At 45.4% G+C, this 24,561-nt stretch overlaps 1 protein-coding gene across 1 annotated transcript; it reads right to left on the minus strand.

The window, feature by feature from the left end:
- Positions 1-14,358: 14,358 nt before the first annotated feature.
- LOC125515767 (uncharacterized) lies at positions 14,359-15,575 on the minus strand. Its single transcript, XM_087531092.1, has 2 exons — positions 14,974-15,575; positions 14,359-14,781 (listed from the first exon to the last, which is right to left on the minus strand). Exon 1 carries the CDS (start codon positions 15,572-15,574, stop codon positions 15,038-15,040), a length of 537 nt encoding a protein of 178 aa, XP_087387218.1. The 5' UTR covers position 15,575; the 3' UTR covers positions 14,359-14,781; positions 14,974-15,037.
- Positions 15,576-24,561: the final 8,986 nt, after the last annotated feature.

The following is a 24,561-nucleotide window of genomic DNA, read 5'->3' on the forward strand; positions in this document are numbered from 1 at the left end:
CATATAGGATCTGAACATATGATCTTCCACCAAATAAACCAACTAGCATCAACTACAAGGAGTAATTAACACTACTAGCAACCTACTAGCACCAATCCCGGACTTGGAGACAAGAATTGGATACAAGAGATGAACTAGGGTTTTGAGATGAGATGGTGATGATGAAGATGTTGATGGAGATCGCCCTCTCCCGATGAGAGGAGCGTTGGTAATGACGATGGTGATGATTTCCCCCTCCGGGAGGGAAGTTTCCCCCGCAGAACAGCTCCGCCAGAGCCCTAGATTGGTTCCGTCAAGGTTCCGCCTTGTGGCGGCGGAGTTTCGTCCGAGAAGATGGTTATGATTTTTTCCCATCGAAAGAATCCATATAGCAGAAGATGGCCACCGGAGGGCCACCAGGGGGCCCATGAGGTAGGGGGCGCGCCCAGGGGGTAGAGCGCGCCCCCACCCTCGTGGGTAGGGTGTGGCCCCCCTGGTGAAGTTCTTGCTCTCAGTATTTTTTATATATTAGGAAAACATCTTCCGTGAAGTTTCAGGACTTTTGGAGTTGTACAGAATAGGTCTCTAATATTTGCTCCTTTTCCAGCCCAGAATCCCAGCTGTCGGCATTCTCCCTCTTTATGTAAACCTTGTAAAATAAGAGAGAATAGGCATAAGTATTGTGACATAATGTGTAATAATAGCCCATAATGCAATAAATATCGATATAAAAGCATGATGCAAAATGGACGTATCAACTCCCCCAAGCTTAGACCTCGCTTGTCCTCAAGCGAAAAGCCGAAATCGAAAAATATGTCCACATGTTTAGAGATAGAGGTGTAGATAAAATACGTACATGAGGGCATCATGATCATTCTTAGAACAGCAACTTATATAATTCTTGTCATATGATCTCTAATGCTAGAGTAATAATTCAATCACAATATCAAGTATGAATTGTAAACTTCATTGAAAACTAACAAACTACAATCTTAGTCATTGAAGCAATTGCAATTTATCATAACATAGGAAAGAGTCAATGTATAAGTGCTTTTCAGCAAGTCCACATACTCAACTATCATATAATCTTTCACAATTGCTGACACTCACGCAATACTTATGGGTATGGAGTTTTAATCAGACACAGAGAAAGATAGGGGCTTATAGTTTTGCCTCCCAACGTTTTACCTCAAGGGTAATGTCAATAGTAATAGTTCATGAAAACTCACATCCAATTATCTATATATATACCAGGATCTTTCCAACATATTGTGCTTGCCAAAGGATAAAGTGTAAAAAGGAAGGGTGAAAATCACCATGACTCTTATGCAATGTAGGAGATAAAAGTAAAAGATAGGCCCTTCGCAGAGGGAAGCAGAGGTTGTCATGCGCTTTTATGGTTGGATGCACAAAATCTTAGTGCGAAAGAACGTCACTTTATATTGCCCCTTGTGATATGGACCTCTATTATGCAGTCTGTCGCTTTTATTACTTCCATATCACACGATCGTATAAAGCTTATTTCCTCCACACCAATTAATCATACATATTTAGAGAGCAATTTTTATTGCTTGCACTGATGTCAACTTACTTGATGGATCTTACTCAATCCATAGGTAGATATGATGGACTCTTATGGCAAGACTGGTTTGAGGGTGTTTGGAAGCACAAGTAGTATCTCTACTTGGTGCAATGAATTTGGCTAGCATGAGGGGGAAAGGCAAGCTCATCATGTTGGAAGATCCAAGACAATATAATACATCTCAGATGTAAGAAAACATAACCCATTACGTTGTCTTTCTTGTCCAATGTCAACTCTTTAGCATGTCATATTTTAATGAGTGCTCACAATCATAAAAGATGTCCAAGAGAATATATTTATATGTGAAGACCTCTCTTTCTTTATTACTTCCTATTAATTGCAACGATGACCAAAAGTATGCTTGTCAACTCTCAACAACTTTTATTCATCATACTTTTTCTATGTGAGCTCATTACTCTCCATGAGATCCATACGATCTCTTTGTTTCTTTTTATTCCTTTCTCGTTTTCTTTTATTCACTTAAGATCATGGCAAAATAATCAAGCCCTTAACTCAACACTAATCTTTATTATATAGCTCATGGACTCGATTACATAGAAGGATAATAAAGCAAAACTCACAACTATATCATACTAAGAAGTTTTATTCTACTAGATCAAGATATTACCAAAAGGATCGAACTAAGAAAAACGGTAAAGATAAAAGTGATGGTGATACGATACCGGGGCACTTCCTGAAAGTGCGTTATATCGACTAGAGGGGGGGTGAATAGGCGATTTTTATGAAAGTCTTCAGAACATGGGAGTTTTGAAGACAAACGATAAAATTAAACCTATTACCATGCAGCGGAAGGTAGTCTACACAAGGCAAACCATAGTCAAGTATTCAATGAAGTGAAAGCACAAAGACTAATAGCAGCTAGGTAGTAAGGATCAGGTAGGAAGATATTGTGAAGCCAAACAGAATACGCAGTCACTCAGTGAAGACAAATGATAGAGCAAACATACAATGACTTCACAAGGAGGAACAGTAAGTAAAGTGAAGTGAAGATGAAACCAGTGACTCGTTGAAGACAATGATTTGTTGAACCAGTTCCAGTTTCTGTGACAACTGTACGTCTGGTTGGAGCGGCTAGGTATTTAAACCTTAGGACACACAGTCCCGGACACCCAGTCCTGAACACGCAGCTCAGGACACCCAGTCCTCACCGTATTCTCCTTGAGCTAAGGTCACATAGACCTCGCCCAATCACTCTGGTAAGTCTTCAAGGTAGACTCCCAAACCTTCACAGACTTCGTTCACTGGCAATCCACAATGTCTCTTGGATGCTCAGAACGCGACGCCTAACCGGCTGGAGGATGCACAGTCCTCAAGTGTAATAAGTCTTCAGATCACACAGACAAGAAGACTTAAGTGATGCCCAATTCTCTCTGGCTCTGGTGGTTAGGGTTTTTGTCCTCGCAAGGAATTCTCTCTCAAAGGCTTCGAGGTGGGTTGCTCTCAAACGACAAAAGCCGTACTATTAATCTGAGCAGCCAACCATTTATGGTTGTAGGGGGTGGGCTATTTATAGCCACTTGGCAACCCGACCTGATTTGTTCGAAATGACCCTGGGTCACTAAGGAACTGACACGTATTCCAACTGTCAGATTTCAAACTCACACGACAACTTTACTTGGGCTACAAGCAAAGCTGACTTGTCCGACTCTGGACAAGATTCGCTCTCATAGTCTTCACTCGAAGACATAGGTTTTTGGTTTAGGCATCACTTCAGTCATTCTGACTGGTTCTCTTGGACCCCACTTAACAGTACGGTGGTTCCTATGACTCAACACAAAAGAAAAAGAACTACGAAAGATCTAAGTCTTCGAGCTCCATAGGCTTCATATAGTGTCTTCTCTTGTCATAGTCTTTAATGTGAATATCTTCATATACCACCTTTGACTTCAATGTGTTCATACATTTTTAGGGGTCATCTCTGGTAGTAAAATCGAATCAATGAGGGACTTCTACCTGTGTTATCCTGCAATTCTCACAAACACATTAGTCCCTCAACTAGGTTTGTCGTCAATACTCCAAAACCAACTAGGGGTGGCACTAGATGCACTTACAATCTCCCCCTTTTTGGTGATTGATGACAAACTAGTTGAAGTTTTCAACGGGGAATATAATTTGTGAAACTGTAAGGGATAAGGAATTGTCTTCATAAGTTGCAAGGGCTCCCCCTGAAGACGTGCATATAAGTTAATTTGCTTTTGGAATGCAAATGCACATGGCAGGTGGTACTTGTGGAGATCCACTTCAACTTATGATGACAATCCACTATGCATGTGAAAGTATATGAAGATAATGCCATGCATAATGGAAAATGGACGTCTGCAGAATGAGCTACGTGCGGAATTTATCGTCGCATATGCGGAATTTATCTTCGCAAAACAAGGTGGCAAATAAGTAGCAGACGACCATCTAGTTTAAGTGTTACAACTCATAAGAACCAAATGTAGCAAAAAAACGAGAGTTGTAAGCACGAAGCAAAATATAAAGCACCCGCCCATATGGACCCGCTTGAAGACTATCAATCTCATATGCTTCTCCCCCTTTTGTCAGTAATGACCAAAAAGGTTTGAAGACATAGAGCCTCTACTCGTTCCCATGAGGAGTAGGTGAAGTAGCAGGGTTGTTGGTGTTGTTTGGCGGTGTAGAAGAGCTTGGAGGTGCTGAAGGAGGTGGCGGTGAAGTAGCATCGTCTTCTTCCTCAATAATTCTGGCAGTGACTGTGGCAGCAGAGGAAGAGAACTCAGAGTCTTCAAGGGATGGAGTTCCTAGCAGCACATCCCTTCGAGGAGGTGTGGAGTCAAACTTGAATCTCTCAGTGAAGCCATCCTCTTGAAGATCAGCTTCAGAAAGCATCATTGTTAGCCCTTTCCATGTGCGGCGACAGGTTTCATGGGCTACGAAAGCATTCTTGGTGGCAAGATTTCGAGTGCGATTAACATCCACCAAGAGGCTTTTCATCTGACACTTCAGCCAGTCATGATGCCTATCTTATTTCTGATGTAGAGCCACAAGAAGCTCTCGGTCGTTGAGAACACGAGTGCGCTTCTTGGGTCTTGGAGCAGTGGCACTGTCAGTGGCTTCAGTGGAAGCAGGGTGTGGTGCACGTGTAGTGCCAGCCAAAGGATACACCCGAGAAACTGCTTCAACGCCTTCAACGTTCTGAGTAAAACTCTGATGGTCTGCATTCTGAAGACTTAGAGGTTGCTTGGCAGGCTCAGAATATATGGCTTCAGTAGACATATCCACGTCAGGCAAGAAGATCCAATGGTTGCGGGCTGAGGGCCGATACGAGATGGCGGAGTGTAGCTTGATCAGCCGCATGACCCAAGGGGCGTAGAACTTCAAACCAAACAGATCAATGCCTGATGCAGCAAGTTGGCGTATGAACAAGTCCTGTGCATTGAAGTATTTGCCATGAAGTATATAGAAGACCAAAGTCTTCATTGCACCCTGAAGCTTGGCATTTGGAGAGTGCCCTTTGATAGGCCAGAGAGTTCGCCTGATGATGTGATAGATGGTTCTGGGCATGTACTCAAGGTCTTCAACGAAGAACTCTGTGGGATACGCAACATCTTGGGGCAATGGCTTCATCATGCTGAGCATTTGACTCATATCAGGTTCTGGCCGCTGAAAGATGCTCTCAATAGCTTCAGCATGCAGCTGACAGCTTTGCTCGAAGAGATCGCCAGGAGTGGGCAAGCCAGTGAGCTCAAGGATGTCAAATGCATTGGCTTCGTGATGAACGTTGCCAGTCATCCACTCCAGGACCCAAGTCTTCGGATCTCTGCTGTACCCTTTGATGTGAAGTGTGGCATAGAATTGTAGCAGCAGCTCTTCATTTCAATGCTCTTCATCAGTAACAAACTGCAGCAGACCCACTTGCTTGAAGCAATCCAACACTTCTTCTAGACAAGGCAGACCAGCTATAGCTTCAACGTCAAGGCGCTTGTGTGGGAAGATGCGACCTTGTTGTAAAGAATGCAAGAGTAATAGCTTCGCTGAGGATAGCTCCAGAACCGATCAGATGATATCCTTTCCCTTGAGTAGGGGTTCCTGGAGCTATTGAAAACGTGTTGTCTGCCCTGAAGCCATTGATGTTGAAGGAGCCAGGTGCTGATGCAGGACCTGGAAACCTTGGCAGTCTTGGGATTGGCTTCTGGACCTGAGGCCTGTGCTCAACATGATAGTTGAATTGGGGACCGGCAGCAGACTCAGGAACAGAAGTGGTGGGATCAGTGGCTTCGCTGTCTTCCGAAGCTTTTGCTGGGGAGGGCTCCACATTAGCTTCGTTGTTGGTTGTGGCAGCCTCAAGATTTTCATCCTCCACTTGACTAGCTGGAGGGTCGGTCACAGGCACGTTCTCCTGGAGAACTGCTTCTTGGTGGAGCAGGGGAGTGGGATCTTGTGGTACTTCTTCTTCTGCGGCTGATGCAGCCGGAATGTCTTCAGCAAAGACTTGAGGCCTTGGACCTTTGCGAAGCCTGCGGAACACAGACGACGCCTGTGGAGTTGGAGTGGGCTGGGCCTCATAGTCTTCTTCCTCTTGTGGGCGATCCACCCATGAAGCATCCTGTGCAATTGGCGTCAGTGGACGACCAATGCTGATGAGTTCGCTGTTTTCTAACTAAGGAAGGACTGCATCATCTTCTACATTGTCATGATGACCAATGTCTTCAGCAGCGATGGGATCAGCTGCTGTAATGTCTTCAGCTTCAGGAGCCTCTGTGGAAGCAGGCTCACGAACTGTCAGTTGACGTTCTGCGTCAGGATGAACCATAGAAATTGGTTCAACTATTAAGGGCTCTGTGGGAGCAGCCCGAGTTTTCTTGGTCTTTCTCTTTTTCTTGGTGGGGGCAGTAGGAGAGTCTTCAGAGTGTTTCCTCTTCCTGGCTTCAGCCTCAGCAGTTCTTGTCTTCTTGAGCTCTGAAGCTGTTGACCGGCTCTTTGGCTTCGAGCCAGTCATTCTTGTTGGGAAGACAATCGGAACTGCTTCTTGCCTTGGTGCATCAGATTCAGCCGTAGCAGGCTTCTTCTTCTTCTTTGCGGCCATCCTGGGGTCGATGCCAGGACGCCCAAGTGCCTTGCGCTTCTCAGCCTCATTATAGGCTTGCACACATCTGTCAGCCAGAGTCTTCATGCGCTCACGCGAACCCTGAGCTTCTGCACGCTTCTTCACAAAGGCTTCCTTGAGCTCGTGCATCATTGTCTTGAAGTTCTTCACTTCTTGCACGCTGAGCTTGGCCATATGCTTCTTGAACTGAGCCTTTTCATAGTCAATCTTCTGCTTCAGCTCAACAATGCGCTGAGCAATAGCAAGTTCTGAAGCAATGGCGCCTTGGAAGGCGACACTGAGGCCAATGGGTAGCTGCAGATCTTCAGAGCTGATGTTTGGCGTGTCAAACCACTCGTCAATGAAGTTGTGGATGATGGTGACATCAAAGAGAGGCAGATCATTGAAGATTTCTGCATCTTCTTTTCTCTTGATGAGTTGTTCAAGAGCGTCATCTGCAAGATCTTCATCACTTGACAGATCAATGTCGTCGTTGCGCAGAATGGCAGCAGCTGTTAGCTCTTTGCCAGTGTGAGACAGAGGCATCTTGGCCTTCTGGGGCCTTGAGACGCGTGATAAGTCTTCAGACTGCACACTGTCTTCAGGAGATGCAGTCGCCAATGGCTTTGCCTTTGAGATTTTTGGTGAAGGGGCCGGCTTTGAAGCTTTTGACTTCTTCAACTGCTTTGGCTTCGGCACTGCAGGCGCGTCATCAGACTCAGTGTCAGCTACAGGCTCATTCACTGCAGTCCCTTGAACCAAGATGTAGGTGATGAGGCCTTCAAGATTGGCGAAAGGACCGATGACATTGGGTTCTGCATGTCGTGTGCCATCTGCCCTTGGAGATGAGGGACCATGGTTGAAGTCTAACCCAAAAGTCTTCTTGTTCTGCTTCGCTGAGTTCTGAGCAAACTGAAGTTGCGCTTGAATAGATTGTCGTCACGACACCATAGCAGTGACGACGAGTGTGCATCAGCAGGCTGTGGTCCACGGACCATGCATGGATAGAAGCCTTGAGCAATGGCTTCATCTCTGGACCTGGGTAGAAGATTCTTGAATAGGATGTCTCCCCACGGTCTCTTGATGGCGTTTTTCTCAGCATACTCCTGGGTCACAAATCTGTATTTGAACCATTGTTCTGCCCAATATCTTTGAATCCATTGGATTCGGGTCTTGCGCTGACCGTAATCCTCTTTAGGATCTGTCTTGTACATTTCTGAGAGTTCATCTGGCAGATCTCTGGAGGTCTCACCACGACGCTTTCTGCCACCCTTCCTTGCTGCTTTCTATGAAGCCATAAACTTTACCTTGAAAGGCTTCAAGATGTTCAAAGGCTTCAAAGGTTTTCATTTGCTGGACCAACAGGAACTGGCTTCGGAAGAATTTATGTGATGCTGTAAGAATTCTGCAAATGAATGCAGACTATGAGAACCAAAGGATTCTCCCACGGACATGTACCTGTGACAGCATTAAGGTGCGAGGGAAGGGGAAGAGGTCATATGCATTCTCAAAAGATTTTGAAGATAAATCAGTTGAGAAGACATTGGCCTCATCGTGCGAAGACATTCACTCATAGATAAGAAGTTGGTTCCAGATTTATACGAATCCACAGATCAGTACAAGTGAGGAATCTAACTACTTTGTGAAGCACAAGTGAATATACTAGGCATGTTTATGAGATGCAGTATGAGAGAGATCTAGCTTGTGTGAACAGAAACTGCTTGTGGTACAAAGTGACAGATCAATAGGATCAACGGTGCTGTAAAAAAAGGGAGTTTTATTTACCACGCTGAGAACTGCTAGACGAAGTGGGAGATAAGGCCGAGTAGTTCGATCTTCCGTGCCCTAACTTGGCGACGGAGGACACCTACAGCGACGGCGGAGAGGACGATGTCCGCGGTCGGCGTGAAGACGGCGTCGGAGAGGTTGCGGCAGCGAAGCGCTTCGTCGCTGGCGTTGTCGAGAGCTAGCGGTGGCGCTAGGGTTCATGCGAGGGTGGAAGAAGAGATAATGACCGCTGTGAGTGTGTATTTATAGGCACAGGGGCGGCACTGTGCTATTACACAGGTACCCCTGGCGATTCGCATTTGAGGAACACGTGGCCATTATGCGGAATTTTGGGGTTTGTTCCACGTCCCACGCACGCCTGGATTGTCGGGTGGTCGTTCCTACTTCTCCAGAATTCATGTGGAGGAATGAGCATTGAAAAGGGACTTAATGGTTGTCTGTGTATCTTCTGCTGACAAGGACGCAGAGAAGACATTCGACAGTTTCAATAGAATGCATATGACTTGGAGAGATAGAGTTTGAGATAGAAAGCATAGAGAGGTTAGGGTCCGATCACATCCACTTAGTTCAAAAGATTCAACACGAAGACATAGCTATAAGTGAATATTGTAGAGGACAGAATACTAGCATATATATATATATATATATATATATATATAATCATGAAAATATGTTGAGATCGAAGCCAAACCAAATGTGAAGACATTGCAAGGTAACGCCATGAGTGAAACACTTCAAAATAGAACGTTTGGTGGTGGCGTTACCCACCGTATAGGAACTATTAGACCCAGACATGGCGCACAATTATCGTGGCGCTCCGAAGTCAAATTCCACATTAATGTATTCACACTTAGAATGTATGTCTTCATTGATTGAAGATATACTTCACTTCGTGTGTTGCACATTTAAGTCATCAATATGCATAAGGGTTAGGATGTGTGCCTGATCACAGGACATTTGAGGATTCCAGGATATTTAGCTCACACCGTAAATTGCAAAACCTCTTCTCATCCAAGGGCTTGGTGAAGGTATCTGCCAATTGCTCTTCAGTGTTGACGTGTATGATATCAATGTCTTCCTTCACAACATGATCTCCGAGAAAGTGATGACGAATTTGAATGTGCTTTGTCTTCGAGTGCTGAACTGGGTTGTTAGAAATCTTGATGGCGCTTTCATTGTCGCAGTAAAGTGGTACTTGCTTCAGATGAATGCCATAGTCCTTGAGTGTTTGCTTCATCCACAGAAGCTGAGCGCAGCAAGATCCAACAGCAATGTATTCAGATTCAGCAGTGGAGAGAGATACACAGTTCTGCTTCTTTGAAGACCAACATACAAGTGATCGTCCCATAAAGTGACATGTGCCTGATGTAGACTTGCGATCAACTTTGTCACCAGCATAATTAGCATCCGAGAATCCAACCAGATCAAACTCTGAGCCTTTTGGATACCATAATCCTAGAGTTGGGGTGTGAGCCAAATATCGAAGAATTCGCTTCACAGCTAAGTGATGCGACTCCTTTGGTGCCGCTTGAAATCGAGCACACATGCAAACACTAAGCATAATATCTGGCCTAGATGCACATAGATAAAGTAAAGAACCAATCATGGAGTTGTATACCTTTTGGTCGAACTCTTTACCATTGTCGTCAGGACCCAGATGATGTTTGGCTGGCATTGGTGTTGTGAAGCCTTTGCAGTCTTGCATACCGAACTTCTTTAGGCAATCTTTGAGATACTTCTCTTGAGATATGAAGATGCCATTGCGTTGTTGTCGTATTTGAAGACCAAGGAAGAACTTCAGCTCCCCCATCATGGACATCTGATATTGCTCTTGCATCATATATCCAAACTCTTCACTGTACTTCTGATTGGTGCAGCCGAAGATAATGTCATCCACATATATTGGACTAGAGGGGGAGGGGGCCGCAGGCCTGCCCTAGCCGCCTCTCCTCTTCTCCACTAAGGCCCACTATGGCCCATTAAGCCCCCGGGGGGTTCCGGTTAACCCCTCGGTACGCTGGTTAAATCCCGATTTCACTCGGAACATTTTTGATATCCAAATATAGGCTTCCAATATATCAATCTTCATGTCTCGACCATTTCGAGACTCCTCGTCATGTCCGTGATCACATCTGGGACTCCGAACAACATCCGGTACATTGAAACTCATAAACTCATAATATAACCGTCATCGAAACTTTAAGCGTGCTAACCCTATGGGTTCAAGAACTATGTAGACATGACCGAGACACCTCTCCGGTCAATAACCAATAGCGGAACCTGGATGCTCATATTGGCTCCCACATATTCTATGAAGATCTTTATCGGTCAGACCACATAACAACATACATTGTTCCCTTTGTCATCGGTATGTTACATGCCCGAGATTCGATCGTCGGTATCTCAATACCTAGTTCAATCTTGTTACTGGCAAGTCTCTTTACTCGTTCCGTAATACATCATCCTGCAACTAACTCATTAGTTGCAATGCTTGCAAGGCTTAAGTGATGTGCATTACCGAGTGGGCCCAGAGATACCTCTCCGACAATCAGAGTGACAAATCCTAATCTCGAAATACGCCAACCCAACAAGTACCTTTGGAGACACCTGTACAGCACCTTTATAATCACCCGGTTATGTTGTGACGTTTGGTAGCACACAAAGTGTTCCTCCGGTAAACGGGAGTTGCATAATCTCATAGTCATAGGAACATGTATAAGAAATCAAGAAAGCAATAGCAACATACTAAACGATCGAGTGCTAAGCTAACGGAATGGGTCAAGTCAATCACATCATTCTCCTGATGATGTGATCCCGTTAATCAAATGACAACTCATGTCTATGGCTAGGAAACATAACCATCTTTGATCAATGAGCTAGTCAAGTAGAGGCATACTAGTGACACTCTGTTTGTCTATGTATTCACACAAGTATTATGTTTTCGGTTAATACAATTCCAGCATGAATAATAACCATCTTTGATCAATGAGCTAGTCAAGTAGAGGCATACTAGTGACACTCTGTTTGTCTATGTATTCACACAAGTATTATGTTTCCGGTTAATACAATTCCAGCATGAATAATAAACATTTATCATGATATAAGGAAATAAATAATAACTTTATTATTGCCTCTAGGGAATATTTTCTTCAGATGACAGTTACTGGGTCCTATTAAGGATTTATACATCTTGATGACTGAATAGCCTTGATTTTTCCCAAGGTAACTCCATTTGTCACATCCTTGGAACTGACTTCTATCTTGGAGCTGAGTCTGCAGATGTAGAAGCTGTTGATATGCTTGAGAAGAGAGAGGTGATGAAAGAGCTCTTCAATGTTGGGTGAGTCCAAGACTTGAAATAGGGAGATTTCCAAATTTCTGCAGTAAGAGGCCAGTTGAGGGTAGCTGAGTTGCAATTCTTGTTCTGTCCATTTGTCCTTCCAAAATGCAATAGTATTCCCTGAGTCAGCCACACACACAGAGTGTTCTTTATAAATTGGAAGAAGCTTGAGGACAGCTCTCCACCAGAAGGATCCTATAGCTCTTTCATCAGGTAGCTGTTGAGTGTAATAAGATTTCCAAATAATCCTGACCCAAGGTGTATGTTCTCTGTTCATGAATTTATGTAAGAACTTCAGAAGAAGAGCTTGATTATGTGTTCCAATATTAAGCACTCCCAGACCCTCATGTGTTTTGGGCAGACATGCTTTGTCCCAGGCGATCATGGCCATACCTCGATGCGATCATGGCCATACCTCGACGTCGACGTGACTCTCATTGCTCGGAAAGAAGATGCGCTCTTGAGCATTTCATTTCATTTTTCTCTGCCGAAACTCGAAAGAGATGGACGTAATGGGTTGCTTCCGTTATTGGATGAGGAAGAACATGGGTGGTTTCGCGAAGGCCGTTTCACTCCCCTTTCACGGCGAGGACACTAGGGCAGGCAGGTACATGCCGTGGTACGGAAGGGAAGCACGAACAAAGTTGATAATCATGTTTGGCTAGCTCTATAAATCCATCGACTATGGTAGGCATGCATGCATGCGTCAAAAGACGAAAGTGGTGCTCTCGCTTGGCAAGTTGCGTGGAAAGGTGGCCAATAGCAAAATCGGGCTGACATGAACATGAAATGCCGGACAAAAAATACTCATATATGTCGGCACGATCTTGCGGAAAATATATAGTAAATTCGTGGGAGATCCGTGACCGTGACTCTGGACAGTACGGTACGAGTCCCATCTGGACTCCCTGACACATGCTGCCACCATGAAACAATGGATTAACGGTGGCAGGTTGAGAGGGTTTTTTTACCGACGAGACTTGCCTGCTCCCCTCCTGTGTGTCCATCCATGCTCCCGTAACATGGCTTGATTTGATTGAAACGAAATAAGGTCCGGCCCCACCTTCTTAAAATCAGGGGATGATTAGATTAGAAAGAAAAAAGAAAAAAAAACAGCCGTTGAATAAGGTGAAAGCATGGATGAAAGCACGAGAAGGGAGCAGGCAAGCCGGATCCTTTGTTTACACAAGTCGATGCATGGATCACTCCTCTTTTAACGGCGTAGGGCAGTGTGCTCGCTTCACATCCATGCACTTTGGCTAGGCGTGCAGCTGCCCGCGCTTTGGACATTGTGCTGTGATGTCTGATTCCTCGTCCGTGACCGATACATCGTTTTGGACAATGATGTGGTGGACTTTCTTCCCTGAAGCGCGCCAACGAAACATAAAACCAGCAAGCAAAACATTCACACGCGACACGTGTTATTGTCGGTAGCTAGCTCTCGTAGTCGACCGTGGAAGATGAGGCTGGTGATAATGGGGAGTAATTTATATTAGTGTCATACATATGACACTAGTGTAAGTTACTATCTTCATAATGCAAAGTAACATAGTAATAGTGTCATAGATTGTTTCATTTATTAGCTTGTAGACTTATTTTATCTCGGGAAGCGCTATGTTACAGTAACATATTATGTTACCACAAGCACCTTTTTTCTTATTAAATACTTGCCACATAAGTAAAATTGTCTTGGAATGTGTTAAGTTACTATCTAAGTTACCCCTACTATGAGACTAGCCACAATGAAGAGTAACATACACTAGTAACATACACATATCCCTAGACTATGTTACTACCTTCATAGTGGGTAGTAACATAAGTGTGGTAACATGCAGAGCTTCATTTATTATGTTATAGACTCATATTGCATTAAGACATGTGATGTTATAGTAACTAGCTAAGTTACTACTACTACCTCTTTCTTCATTAACTCATTGCCACATAAACAAATTTGTTAAGTTGAATTCGATATTACTACTGAAGTTACTCCCACTGTGGGTAGTCTGACTAGCCTGATACACGTCCCGGATGCTCGGACAAACACACATCGGATTAATCGATCGACCCACTAGCGGACAGTTACCGGCTATGCCTTGGGCCTGCACGCCGGCCGCCGGGGTGCCACCAAAGTCCCGCGCCGCCTTCGGCTTTCGCTGGTGACGGACGGACGGACGGGCTGCGAATATCTGCTTGGTACATGCCGTGGTACGGAAGGGACGCGCCAAAGAAGGAACAAATGTGCGCCCTGCCTGTTGCTGCCACTTGTGCCAGAAAGCGCAAACACGCAGCTTTGGGAGAGCATGAACGAACGTAATAAGCTTGTTTAATGGATCTGCTTTTCGCAAAGAGGGCAAGCAGTTGGAGTCAAAAGTATCTCACTCTCGGTGGAGCGATGACGAGCCAGTAGCGGTCGATCGTGCGAAAGACACGATACAAAGTGGTGTCTGGGGTGCGGTGGCGTGCATAGTAAAATGGCCCGTGATTCCGGAATCTATGGTGTGTATAGTAAATTTCGGTGACGTTTGTTGCTTGCATACTCGCGCTTGTTTGGTGCATTTTTTCTTTCGTTTTCTCGCCTCACTCGAACACGGCAGCATCCACTATAGTAAACGCAGTGTAGCTTTTTTCTGGGCGGTGGAAAAGAAAATCACAGCCCGCTCTATCAGCGTGATTACAGTGATGTACACGCGACACGCAATAACTGCGGCATGCCGGTGATGCGGTCGATGTGCTCCAGCTAGACAGACATCCATGCAAGAAAACACGCGAGCACGTACGTGTAACGTCTACCTACGTCTACGTGCATGCGCGGGCGCCATCTTCACGGAACGTATGGCTGGCAGATAACCACATGCCGTACGAGCAACAGTATGGAGCTAGAGCATCTCCAGCTGTTGAGCCTTCAGAAGGCATTTTTTCGCCTCCTCGAAGCTGCCGACGAGAACTTTGGCCTGAGGACGGGAATTTTTTCACTCACCTGCGTCAACTGTTTCAGCCTCATCTTCATCGTCTCCGGCGGGTCATCTACAGGGAAGGGAAGCACCGCCGTTGAAAAGTCAGAACAAAACTTTAGTCGCGCCGACCCGCGACGAATTAGCAATCGAAATTTACCCGCATTTCGTTGAAGAGAAGTGAACAATCGATTCATTCGTAATTCATACAGAGGCTGGTCGTCTAATCAAACAGATCAGATGAAACGGAACTGAATGCGCGTACTTGGGGAGTGTATGGAGAGGGGGATCCCGATCTGCAACGGCTCGGAGGCCTCCGAGGAGGCACCTCAGGAGCACTGGTTGGCCGCGCCGGCGTTGGCGTTGGCGGCGACGGCGTAGAGGAGGTCGACCGCCGGGAGCGTCTCGACGAGGCGGCTCTTCCCGACGTCACAGGCGGCGCAACGCTGCGAGGGCGGGTCGAAGCGGAAGCACAGATCGAGGGAGCCGCGCAGCTCGTCGAGCTGGTCGTCGGTGACGCTCTGCGCGCGCTGCAGCGGCGAGCGGCGGCCCCTGCCCAGTATCCCGCGCCGCCGCCGCTCCCACGCCTCGTCCCGCTCGATGTCGGGCGACCACGACTTCTGCTTCTGCAGGCCCATCGCCCCCGCCGCACCCCTCAACCTGCTCCCGCCGCCCAGGGCCATCAGATGTGGCTGGAACCCCTTCCTCTCCTCCTCCATGGCCGCCGGCCTCCTCCTCCTCCGCGAGGGGGTGGCGGGGGATTTGGATGGGGGCGAGGAGGACCGCTGGGAAACCAGGGAGACTAGTAGAATGCCTGTGCGTTGCCATGGGCTTTTATATAATTTTATTTTTTCATACATAAACATAATGCATATCGAGTGGTACATGTAAACATAATTGAAATCCACATATAAAAACGTTTACATCGTCAAAAATACAAAAAAATGAATCAAACTGATGACTACATGAGTGAAGTTTTCAAATTTATATCACCTTTTATTAATTTTTTTAGTGGATACTAAGAGAGCAACTATGCATCAGTCGCCTATTTTTTTCAGTGGTAAAATTTTGTGATCGTCCACTTCTTCCTCCTCTTCATCTTCTTTTTTTGTCCCCATGGCCCATCCTCCGACACTGGTCGATGTCGGTGTCGATGTCATGCGCCACCCTACATGAGCCGCCTTCTTTCCCCGTTCACCGTTGCCCTAACACTAGTCACAGCCGGTGACAAAGCTGCCCCGCCTGAGCTACCTTGTCGGTCGATCACCGTTGACACCGATCCACCCTCAGACACTGGTTGTGACCGGTGTCGATGTCCCCGTGAACGACAAGCTGATTAGGAGCCCCAGAAATGCAAGGTTATAGGGTGATTTTTCAAACGCAAGGGTGAGGAACGACAAGCTGATCAGGAGCCCCATAAGCTGATCAAGGCAATTGCACCAGTATTGTCACAAAAGATTTTCATTGGACCCGATGCACTAGGTATGACACCTAGATCGGATATGAACTCCTTCATCCAGACTCCTTTGTTTGCTGCTTCCGAAGCAGCTATGTACTCCGTTTCACATGTAGATCCCGCCACAACGCTTTGTTTAGAACTGCACCAACTGACAGCTCCACCGTTTAATGTAAACACGTATCCGGTTTGCGATTTAGAATCGTCTGGATCAGTGTCAAAGCTTGCATCAACGTAACCATTTACGATGAGCTCTTTGTCACCTTCATATATGAGAAACATATCCTTAGTCTTTTTCAGGTATTTCAGGATGTTCTTGACCGTTGTCCAGTGATCCACTCCTGTATTAATTTGGTACCTCCCTGCTAGACTTATAGCAAGACACACATCAGGTCTGATACACAGCATTGAATACATGATAGAGCCTATGGCTGAAGCATAGGGAACATCTTTCATTTTCTCTCTATCTTCTGCATTGGTTGGGCATTGAGTCTTACTCAATTTCACATCTTGTAACACAGGCAAGAATCCTTTCTTTGTTTGATCCATTTTGAACTTCTTCAAAATTTTGTCAAGGTATGTGCTTTGTGAAAGTCCAATTAAGCGTCTTGATCTATCTCTATAGATCTTAATGCCCAATATGTAAGCAGCTTCGCCGAGGTCTTTTATTGAAAAACTCTTATTCAAGTATCCCTTTATGCTATTCAGAAATTCTATATCATTTCCGATTAGTAATATGTCATCTACATATAATATCAGAAATGCTACAGAGCTCCCACTCACTTTCTTGTAAATACAGACTTCTCCAAAAGTCTATACAAAACCAAATGCTTTGATCACACTATCAAAGCGTTTATTCCAACTCTGAGAAGTTTGCACCAGTCCATAAATGGATCGCTGGAGCTTGCATACTTTGTTAGCTCCCTTTGGATCGACAAAACCTTCCGGTTGCATCATATACAACTCTTCTTCCAGAAATCCATTCAGGAATACAGTTTTGACATCCATCTACCAAATTTCATAATTATAAAATGCGACAATTGCTAACATGATTCGGACAGATTTAAGCATCGCTACGGGTGAGAAGGTCTCATTGTAGTCAATCCCTTGAACTTGCCGAAACCCTTTTGCGACAAGTCGAGCTTTGTAGACAGTGATATTACCGTCGGCGTCAGTCTTCTTCTTGAAGATCCATTTATTCTCAATTGCTTGCCGATCATTGGGCAAGTCAACCAAAGTCCGTACTTTGTTCTCATACATGGATCCCATCTCAGATTTCATGGCTTCAAGTCATTTTGCGGAATCTGGGCTCACCATCGCTTCTTCATAGTTCGTAGGTTCATCATGATCTAGTAGCATGACTTCCAGAACAGGATTACCGTACCACTCTGGTGCGGATCTTACTCTGCTTGATATACGAGGTTCAGTAGTATCTTGTTCTGAAGTTTCATGATCATTATCATTAGCTTCCTCACTAATTGGTGTAGGTGTCACAGAAACTGGTTTCTGCGATGTACTACTTTCCAATAAGAGAGCAGGTACAGTTACCTCGTCAAGTTCTACTTTCCTCCCACTCACTTCTTTCGAGAGAAACTCCTTCTCTAAAAAGTTTGCAAATTTAGCAACAAAAGTCTTCCCTTCAGATCTGTGATAGAAGGTGTATCCAATAGTTTCCTTTGGATATCCTATGAAAACACATTTCTCCGATTTGGGTTCGAGCTTATCAGGTTGAAGCTTTTTCACATAAGCATCGCAGCCCCAAACTTTCAGAAACGACAACTTTGGTTTCTTGCCAAACCACAGTTCATAAGGCGTCGTCTCAACGGATTTTGATGGTGCCCTATTTAACGTGAATGCGGCCGTCTCTAAAGCATATCCCCAAAACGATAGCGGTAAATCAGTAAGAGACATCATAGATCGCACCATATCTAGTAAAGTACGATTACGACGTTCGGACACACCATTACGCTGTGGTGTTCCGGGTGGCGTGAGTTGCGAAACTATTCCGCATTGTTTCAAATGTACACCAAACTCGTAACTCAAATATTCTCCTCCACGATCAGATCGTAGGAATTTTATTTTCTTGTTACGGTGATTTTCAACTTCACTCTGAAATTCTTTGAACTTTTCAAACGTTTCAGACTTATGTTTCATTAAGTAGATATACCCATATCTGCTTAAGTCATCTGTGAAGGTGAGAAAATAACGATATCCGCCACGAGCCTCAACATTCATCGGACCACATACATCTGTATGTATGATTTCCAACAAATCTGTTGCTCTCTCCATAGTACCGTAGAACGATGTTTTTGTCATCTTACCCATAAGGCACGGTTCGCAAGTACCAAGTGATTCATAATCAAGTGGTTCCAAAAGTCTATCAGTATGGAGTTTCTTCATGCGCTTTACACCGATATGACCCAAACGGCAGTGCCACAAATAAGTTGCACTATCATTATCAACTCTGCATCTTTTGGCTTCAACATTATGAATATGTGTGTCACTACTATCAAGATTTAATAAGAATAGACCACTCTTAAAGGGTGCATGACCATAAAAGATATTACTCATATAAATAGAACAACCATTATTCTCTTATTTAAATGAATAACCATCTCGCATCAAACAAGATCCAGATATAATGTTCATGCTTAACGCTGGCACCAAATAACAATTATTTAGGTCTAATACTAATCCCGAAGGTAGATGTAGAGGTAACGTGCCGACCGTGATCACATCGACTTTGGAACCATTTCCCACGCGCATCGTTACCTTGTCCTTAGCCAATCTTCGCTTAATCCGTAGTCCCTGTTTCGAGTTGCAAATGTTAGCAACAGAACCAGTATCAAATACCCAGGTGCTACTGCGAGCATTAGTAAGGTACACATCAATAACATGTATATCACATATACCTTTGTTCACCTTGCCATCTTCTTATCCGCCAAATACTTGGGGCAGTTCCGCTTCCAGTGACCAGTCTGCTTGCAGTAGAAGCACTCAGTTTTAGGCTTAGGTCCAGGTTTGGGTTTCTTCTCTTGAGTAGCAACTTGCTTGCTGTTCTTTTTGAAGTTCCCCTTCTTCTTTCCTTTGCCCTTTTTCTTGAAACTAGTGGTCTTGCTGACCATCAACACTAGATGCTCCTTCTTGATTTCTACCTCCGCAGCTTTCAGCATTGCGAAGAGCTCGCGAATAGTCTTATTCATCCCTTGCATATTATAGTTCATCACGAAGCTCTTGTAACTTGGTGGCAGTGATTGGAGAATTCTGTCAATGACGCAATCATCTGGAAGATTAACTCCCAATTGAATCAAGTGATTATTATACCCGGAAATTTTGAGTATATGCTCACTGACAGAACTGTTCTCCTCCATCTTGCAGCTATAGAACTTATTGGAGACTTCATATCTCTAAATCCGGGCATTTGCTTGAAATATTAACTTCAACTCCTGAAACATCTCATATGCTCCATGACGTTTAAAACGTCGTTGAAGTCCCGATTCTAAGCCATAAAGCATGGCACACTGAACTATCGAGTAGTCATCAGCTTTGCTCTACCAGACGTTCATAACATCTGGTGTTGCTCCAGCAGCAGGCCTGGCACCCAGCGGTGCTTCCAGGACGTAATTCTTTTGTGCAGCAATGAGGATAATCCTCAAGTTACGGACCCAGTCCGTGTAATTGCTACCATCATCTTTCAACTTTGCTTTCTCAAGGAACGCATTAAAATTCAACGAAACAACAGCACGGGCCATCTATCTACAATCAAACATAAACAAGCAAGATACTATCAGGTACTAACTTCATGATAAATTTAGGTTCAATTAATCATATTACTAAAGAACTCCCACTTAGATAGACATCCCTCTAATCCTCTAAGTGATCACGTGATCCAAATCAACTAAACCATGTCCGATCATCACGTGAGATGGAGTAGTTTCATTAGTGAACATCACTATGTTGATCATATCTACCATATGATTCACGCTCGACCTTTCGGTCTCCGTGTTCCGAGGCCATATCTGTATATGCTTGGCTCGTCAAGTATAACCTGAGTATTCCGCGTGTGCAACTGTTTTGCACCCGTTGTATTTGAACGTAGAGCCTATCACACCCGATCATCACGTGGTGTCTCAGCACGAAGAACTTTCGCAACGGTGCATACTCAGGGAGAACACTTCTTGATAATTAGTGAGAGATCATCTTAAAATGCTACCGTCAATCAAAGCAAGATAAGATGCATAAAAGATAAACATCACATGCAATCAATATAAGTGATATGATATGGCCATCATCATCTTGTGCTTGTGATCTCCATCTTCGAAGCACCATCGTGATCACCATCGTCACCGGCGCGACACCTTGATCACCATCATAGCATCGTTGTCGTCTCGCCAATCTTATGCTTCCACGACTATCACTACCGCTTAGTGATAAAGTAAAGCATTACAGCACAATTGCATTGCATACAATAAAGCGACAACCATATGGCTCCTGCCAGTTGCCGATAACTTGGTTACAAAACATGATCATCTCATACAATAAAATTTAGCATCATGTCTTGACCATATCACATCACAACATGCCCTGCAAAAACAAGTTAGACGTCCTCTACTTTGTTGTTGCAAGTTTTACGTGGCTGCTACGGGCTTAAGCAAGAACCAATCTTACCTACGCATCAAAACCACAATGATAGTTTGTCAAGTTGGTGTTGTTTTAACCTTCGCAAGGACCGGGCGTAGCCACACTCGGTTCAACTAAAGTTGGAGAAACTGACACCCGCTAGCCACCTTTGTGCAAAGCACGTCGGGAGAACCGGTCTCGCGTAAGCGTACGCGTAATGTCGGTCCGGGCCGCTTCGTCCAACAATACCGCCGAACCAAAGTATGACATGCTGGTAAGCAGTATGACTTATATCGCCCACAACTCACTTGTGTTCTACTCGTGCATATAACAACAACGCATAAAACCTAGGCTCGGATGCCACTGTTGGGGAACGTAGTAATTTCAAAAAAAATTCCTACGCACACGCAAGATCATGGTGATGCATAGCAACGAGAGGGGAGAGTGTGATCTACGTACCCTTGTAGACCGACAGCGGAAGCGTTAGCACAACGCGGTTGATGTAGTCGTACGTCTTCACGGCCCGACCGATCAAGCACCGAAACTACGGCACCTCCGAGTTTTAGCACACGTTCAGCTCGATGACGATCCCCAGACTTCGATCCAGCAAAGTGTCGGGGAAGAGTTCTGTCAGCACGACGGCGTGGTGACGATCTTGATGTTCTACCGTCGCAGGGCTTCGCCTAAGCACCGCTACAATATTATCGAGGATTATGGTGAAAGGGGGCACCGCACACAGCTAAGAAAACGATCACGTGGATCAACTTGTGTGTCTAGGGGTGCCCCCCTGCCCTCGTATATAAAGGAGCAAGGGGAGGAGGCCGGCCGGCCCTATAGGCGCGCCAAGGAGGAGTCCTCCTCCTAGTAGGAGTAGGACTCCTACTAGGAGGGGGAAGGAAGTGGGGAGGGAGAAGGAAAGGGGGGCGCCGCCCCCCTCTCCTAGTCCAATTCGGACCAGGGGGAGGAGGCGCGCGGCCCACCCTGGCTGCCCTTCTCTCTCTCCACTAAAGCCCATATGGCCCATTACTTCTCCCGGGGGGTTCCAGTAACCCTCCGGTACTCCAGTTTTCTCCGAAATCACCCGGAACACTTCCGGTGTCCGAATATAGCCGTCCAATATATCAATCTTTATGTCTCGACCATTTCGAGACTCCTCGTTATGTCCGTGATCACATCCGGGACTCCGAACTAACTTCAGTACATCAAAACTCATAAACTCATAATATAACTGTCATCAAAACCTTAAGCGTGCGGACCCTACGGGTTCGAGAACAATGTAGACATGACCGAGACATGTCTCCGGTCAATAACCAATAGCGGAACCCGGATGCTCATATTGGCTCCCACATATTCTATGAAGATCTTTATATCGGTCAGACCGCATAACAACATACGTTGTTCCCTTTGTCATCGGTATGTTACTTGCCCGAGATTCGATCGTCGGTATCTCAATACCTAGTTCAATCTCGTTACCGGCAAGTCTCTTTACTCGTTTCGTAATACATCATCTCGCAACTAACTCATTAGTTGCAATGCTTGCAAGGCTTATGTGATGTGCATTACCGAGAGGGCCCAGAGATACCTCTCCGACAATCGGAGTGACAAATCCTAATCTCGAAATACGCCAACCCAACATTTACCTTTGGAGACACATGTAGAGCTCCTTTATAATCAGCCAGTTACGTTGTGACATTTGGTAGCACATAAAGTGTTCCTCCGGCAAATGGGAGTTGCATAATCTCATAGTCATAGGAACATGTATAAGTCATAAAGAAAGCAATAGCAACATACTAAACGATCGGGTGCTAAGCTAATGGAATGGGTCATGTCAATCACATCATTCTCCTAATAATGTGATCCCGTTAATCAAATGAAAACACATGTCTATGGTTAGGAAACATAACCATCTTTGATTAACGAGCTAGTCAAGTAGAGGCATACTAGTGACGTTTAGTTTGTCTATGTATTCACACAAGTATTATGTTTCCGGATAATACAATTCTAGCATGAATAATGAACATTTATCATGATATAAGGAAATAAAATAATAACATTATTATTGCCTCTAGGGCATATTTCCTTCAAAAATGGCGTACGTGCGCTGCACAGGAAGAAAATCCCAGCAGTTCTGCTCAAACTTGATATCACCAGAGCTTTTGACTCCATCTCCTGGGAGTACCTACTCGAGCTTCTGCAGCAGCTTGGTTTTAGTGCCAGATGGAGGGACTGGATTGCATTGCTCCTTGCATCATCCAGCTCTTCTTTCTTACTAAATGGCATACCTGGTCGGAGCATCAAGCACCGGAAGGGCCTCAGGCAGGGCGATCCACTGTCACCCCTCCTTTTCATCCTGGCCATCGACCCCCTCCACCGACTTCTGCAACTCGCCGGCGAACAAGGCCTAATCCAACCGCTGCCTGGCAGAGAGATCAAGATGAGGATCAGTCTCTATGTAGATAACGCCATGATCTTTGCAAACCCAGTGCAGCAAGAGATCGAAAACCTTATGGAGATCATAAATTTTTTTGGCAAGGCATCAGGACTGAACATAAATCGCCAGAAATCTTCAGCAACCCCAATCAGATGTGAAGCAGTGAACCTCGACCTGGTACTGCAGAGTTTTGGTGGACAAACATCAAGTTTCCCAATGAAGTACCTTGGCCTGCCGATCACCCTCAGCAGATTACGCATGGTGCACCTGCAATTTATTCTGGATCGCATCCGTGCACGTTTGGCCGGTTGGAAGGGCAAACTGATGACCATCTTAGGGCATCGAGTGCTCGTCAGATCGGTTCTAAGCTCTTTGCCCACCTATGCACTCACTGCCCTAAGAGTGCCGAGGAAGTTTTTCAAAGATATTGACAAATCAAGGCGGCGTTTCCTATGGGCGCAAGATGAAGAACTGACAGGGGGCAAATGCAAAGTTGCATGGGCCAAGGTGTGCTCTCCGATCGAGTTGGGAGGACTGGGGATCATGAATCTGGAACGGTTTAGCCGAGCCCTGAGGATCCGGTGGCTCTGACACTCTTGGAAGCACCCCGACAGGCCGTGGTGTGGCACGACATTGCTTTGCGATCACACTGACCGGGCCCTTTTCAGCGCAGCAACCACAGTGCAACTGGGAGACGGTGAAAAGGCTGGCTTTTGGACATGTTCTTGGGTAGGAGGCGAGACCCTCATGCTATCCTACCCCAGCCTTTACAAGCACTCCAAGAGGAAAAACAGAACTGTTAGTGCTGCCCTTGCCAACGACACATGGATTCAGTACCTGGCACATGGCAACACAATCCCTCTGCTCCAGGATTTCGTTAGGATGGCTAGAAAGATTAGGGCAGCTCTGCAAGGAAGAACCCCAGGCGTGCCTGACAGCATCAGATGGAACCTCGAGGCAAGCGGGCTATATTCGACTGCATCGGCCTATCAAGTCCAGTTCAAAGCTCTCTGCAAGACTCCTTTCAAGCAGGTGTTTTGGGATACTTGGGCTCCAGGCAAACTCAAGATCTTCACCTGGCTGCTCCATTTGGACAGACTCTGGTGCAACGACGGGTTGCAACGGCGTGGATGGCCAAACAACTATTTCTGCCAAATCTGCTTCAGACACCTTGAATCCACGGTGCACCTCTTCTGGCATTGCAACTTTACCAGAGCAATCTGGTCTGAGATTGCCACCTGGTCAGGCTGTCAGGGCATGCATCTAGACTCTTGGAAGTCCCTTGACAGTTCAACTCAAATAGCCGAGAAGATGATCTCCACAGCAGGAGGAACGACAAAAAGGGA

The sequence above is a fragment of the Triticum urartu genome, chromosome 6A (assembly GCF_056163025.1).
Source record: "Triticum urartu cultivar PI428250 chromosome 6A, HENAU_Tu73, whole genome shotgun sequence".
In the NCBI taxonomy this organism is placed as follows: Eukaryota; Viridiplantae; Streptophyta; class Magnoliopsida; order Poales; family Poaceae; genus Triticum; species Triticum urartu.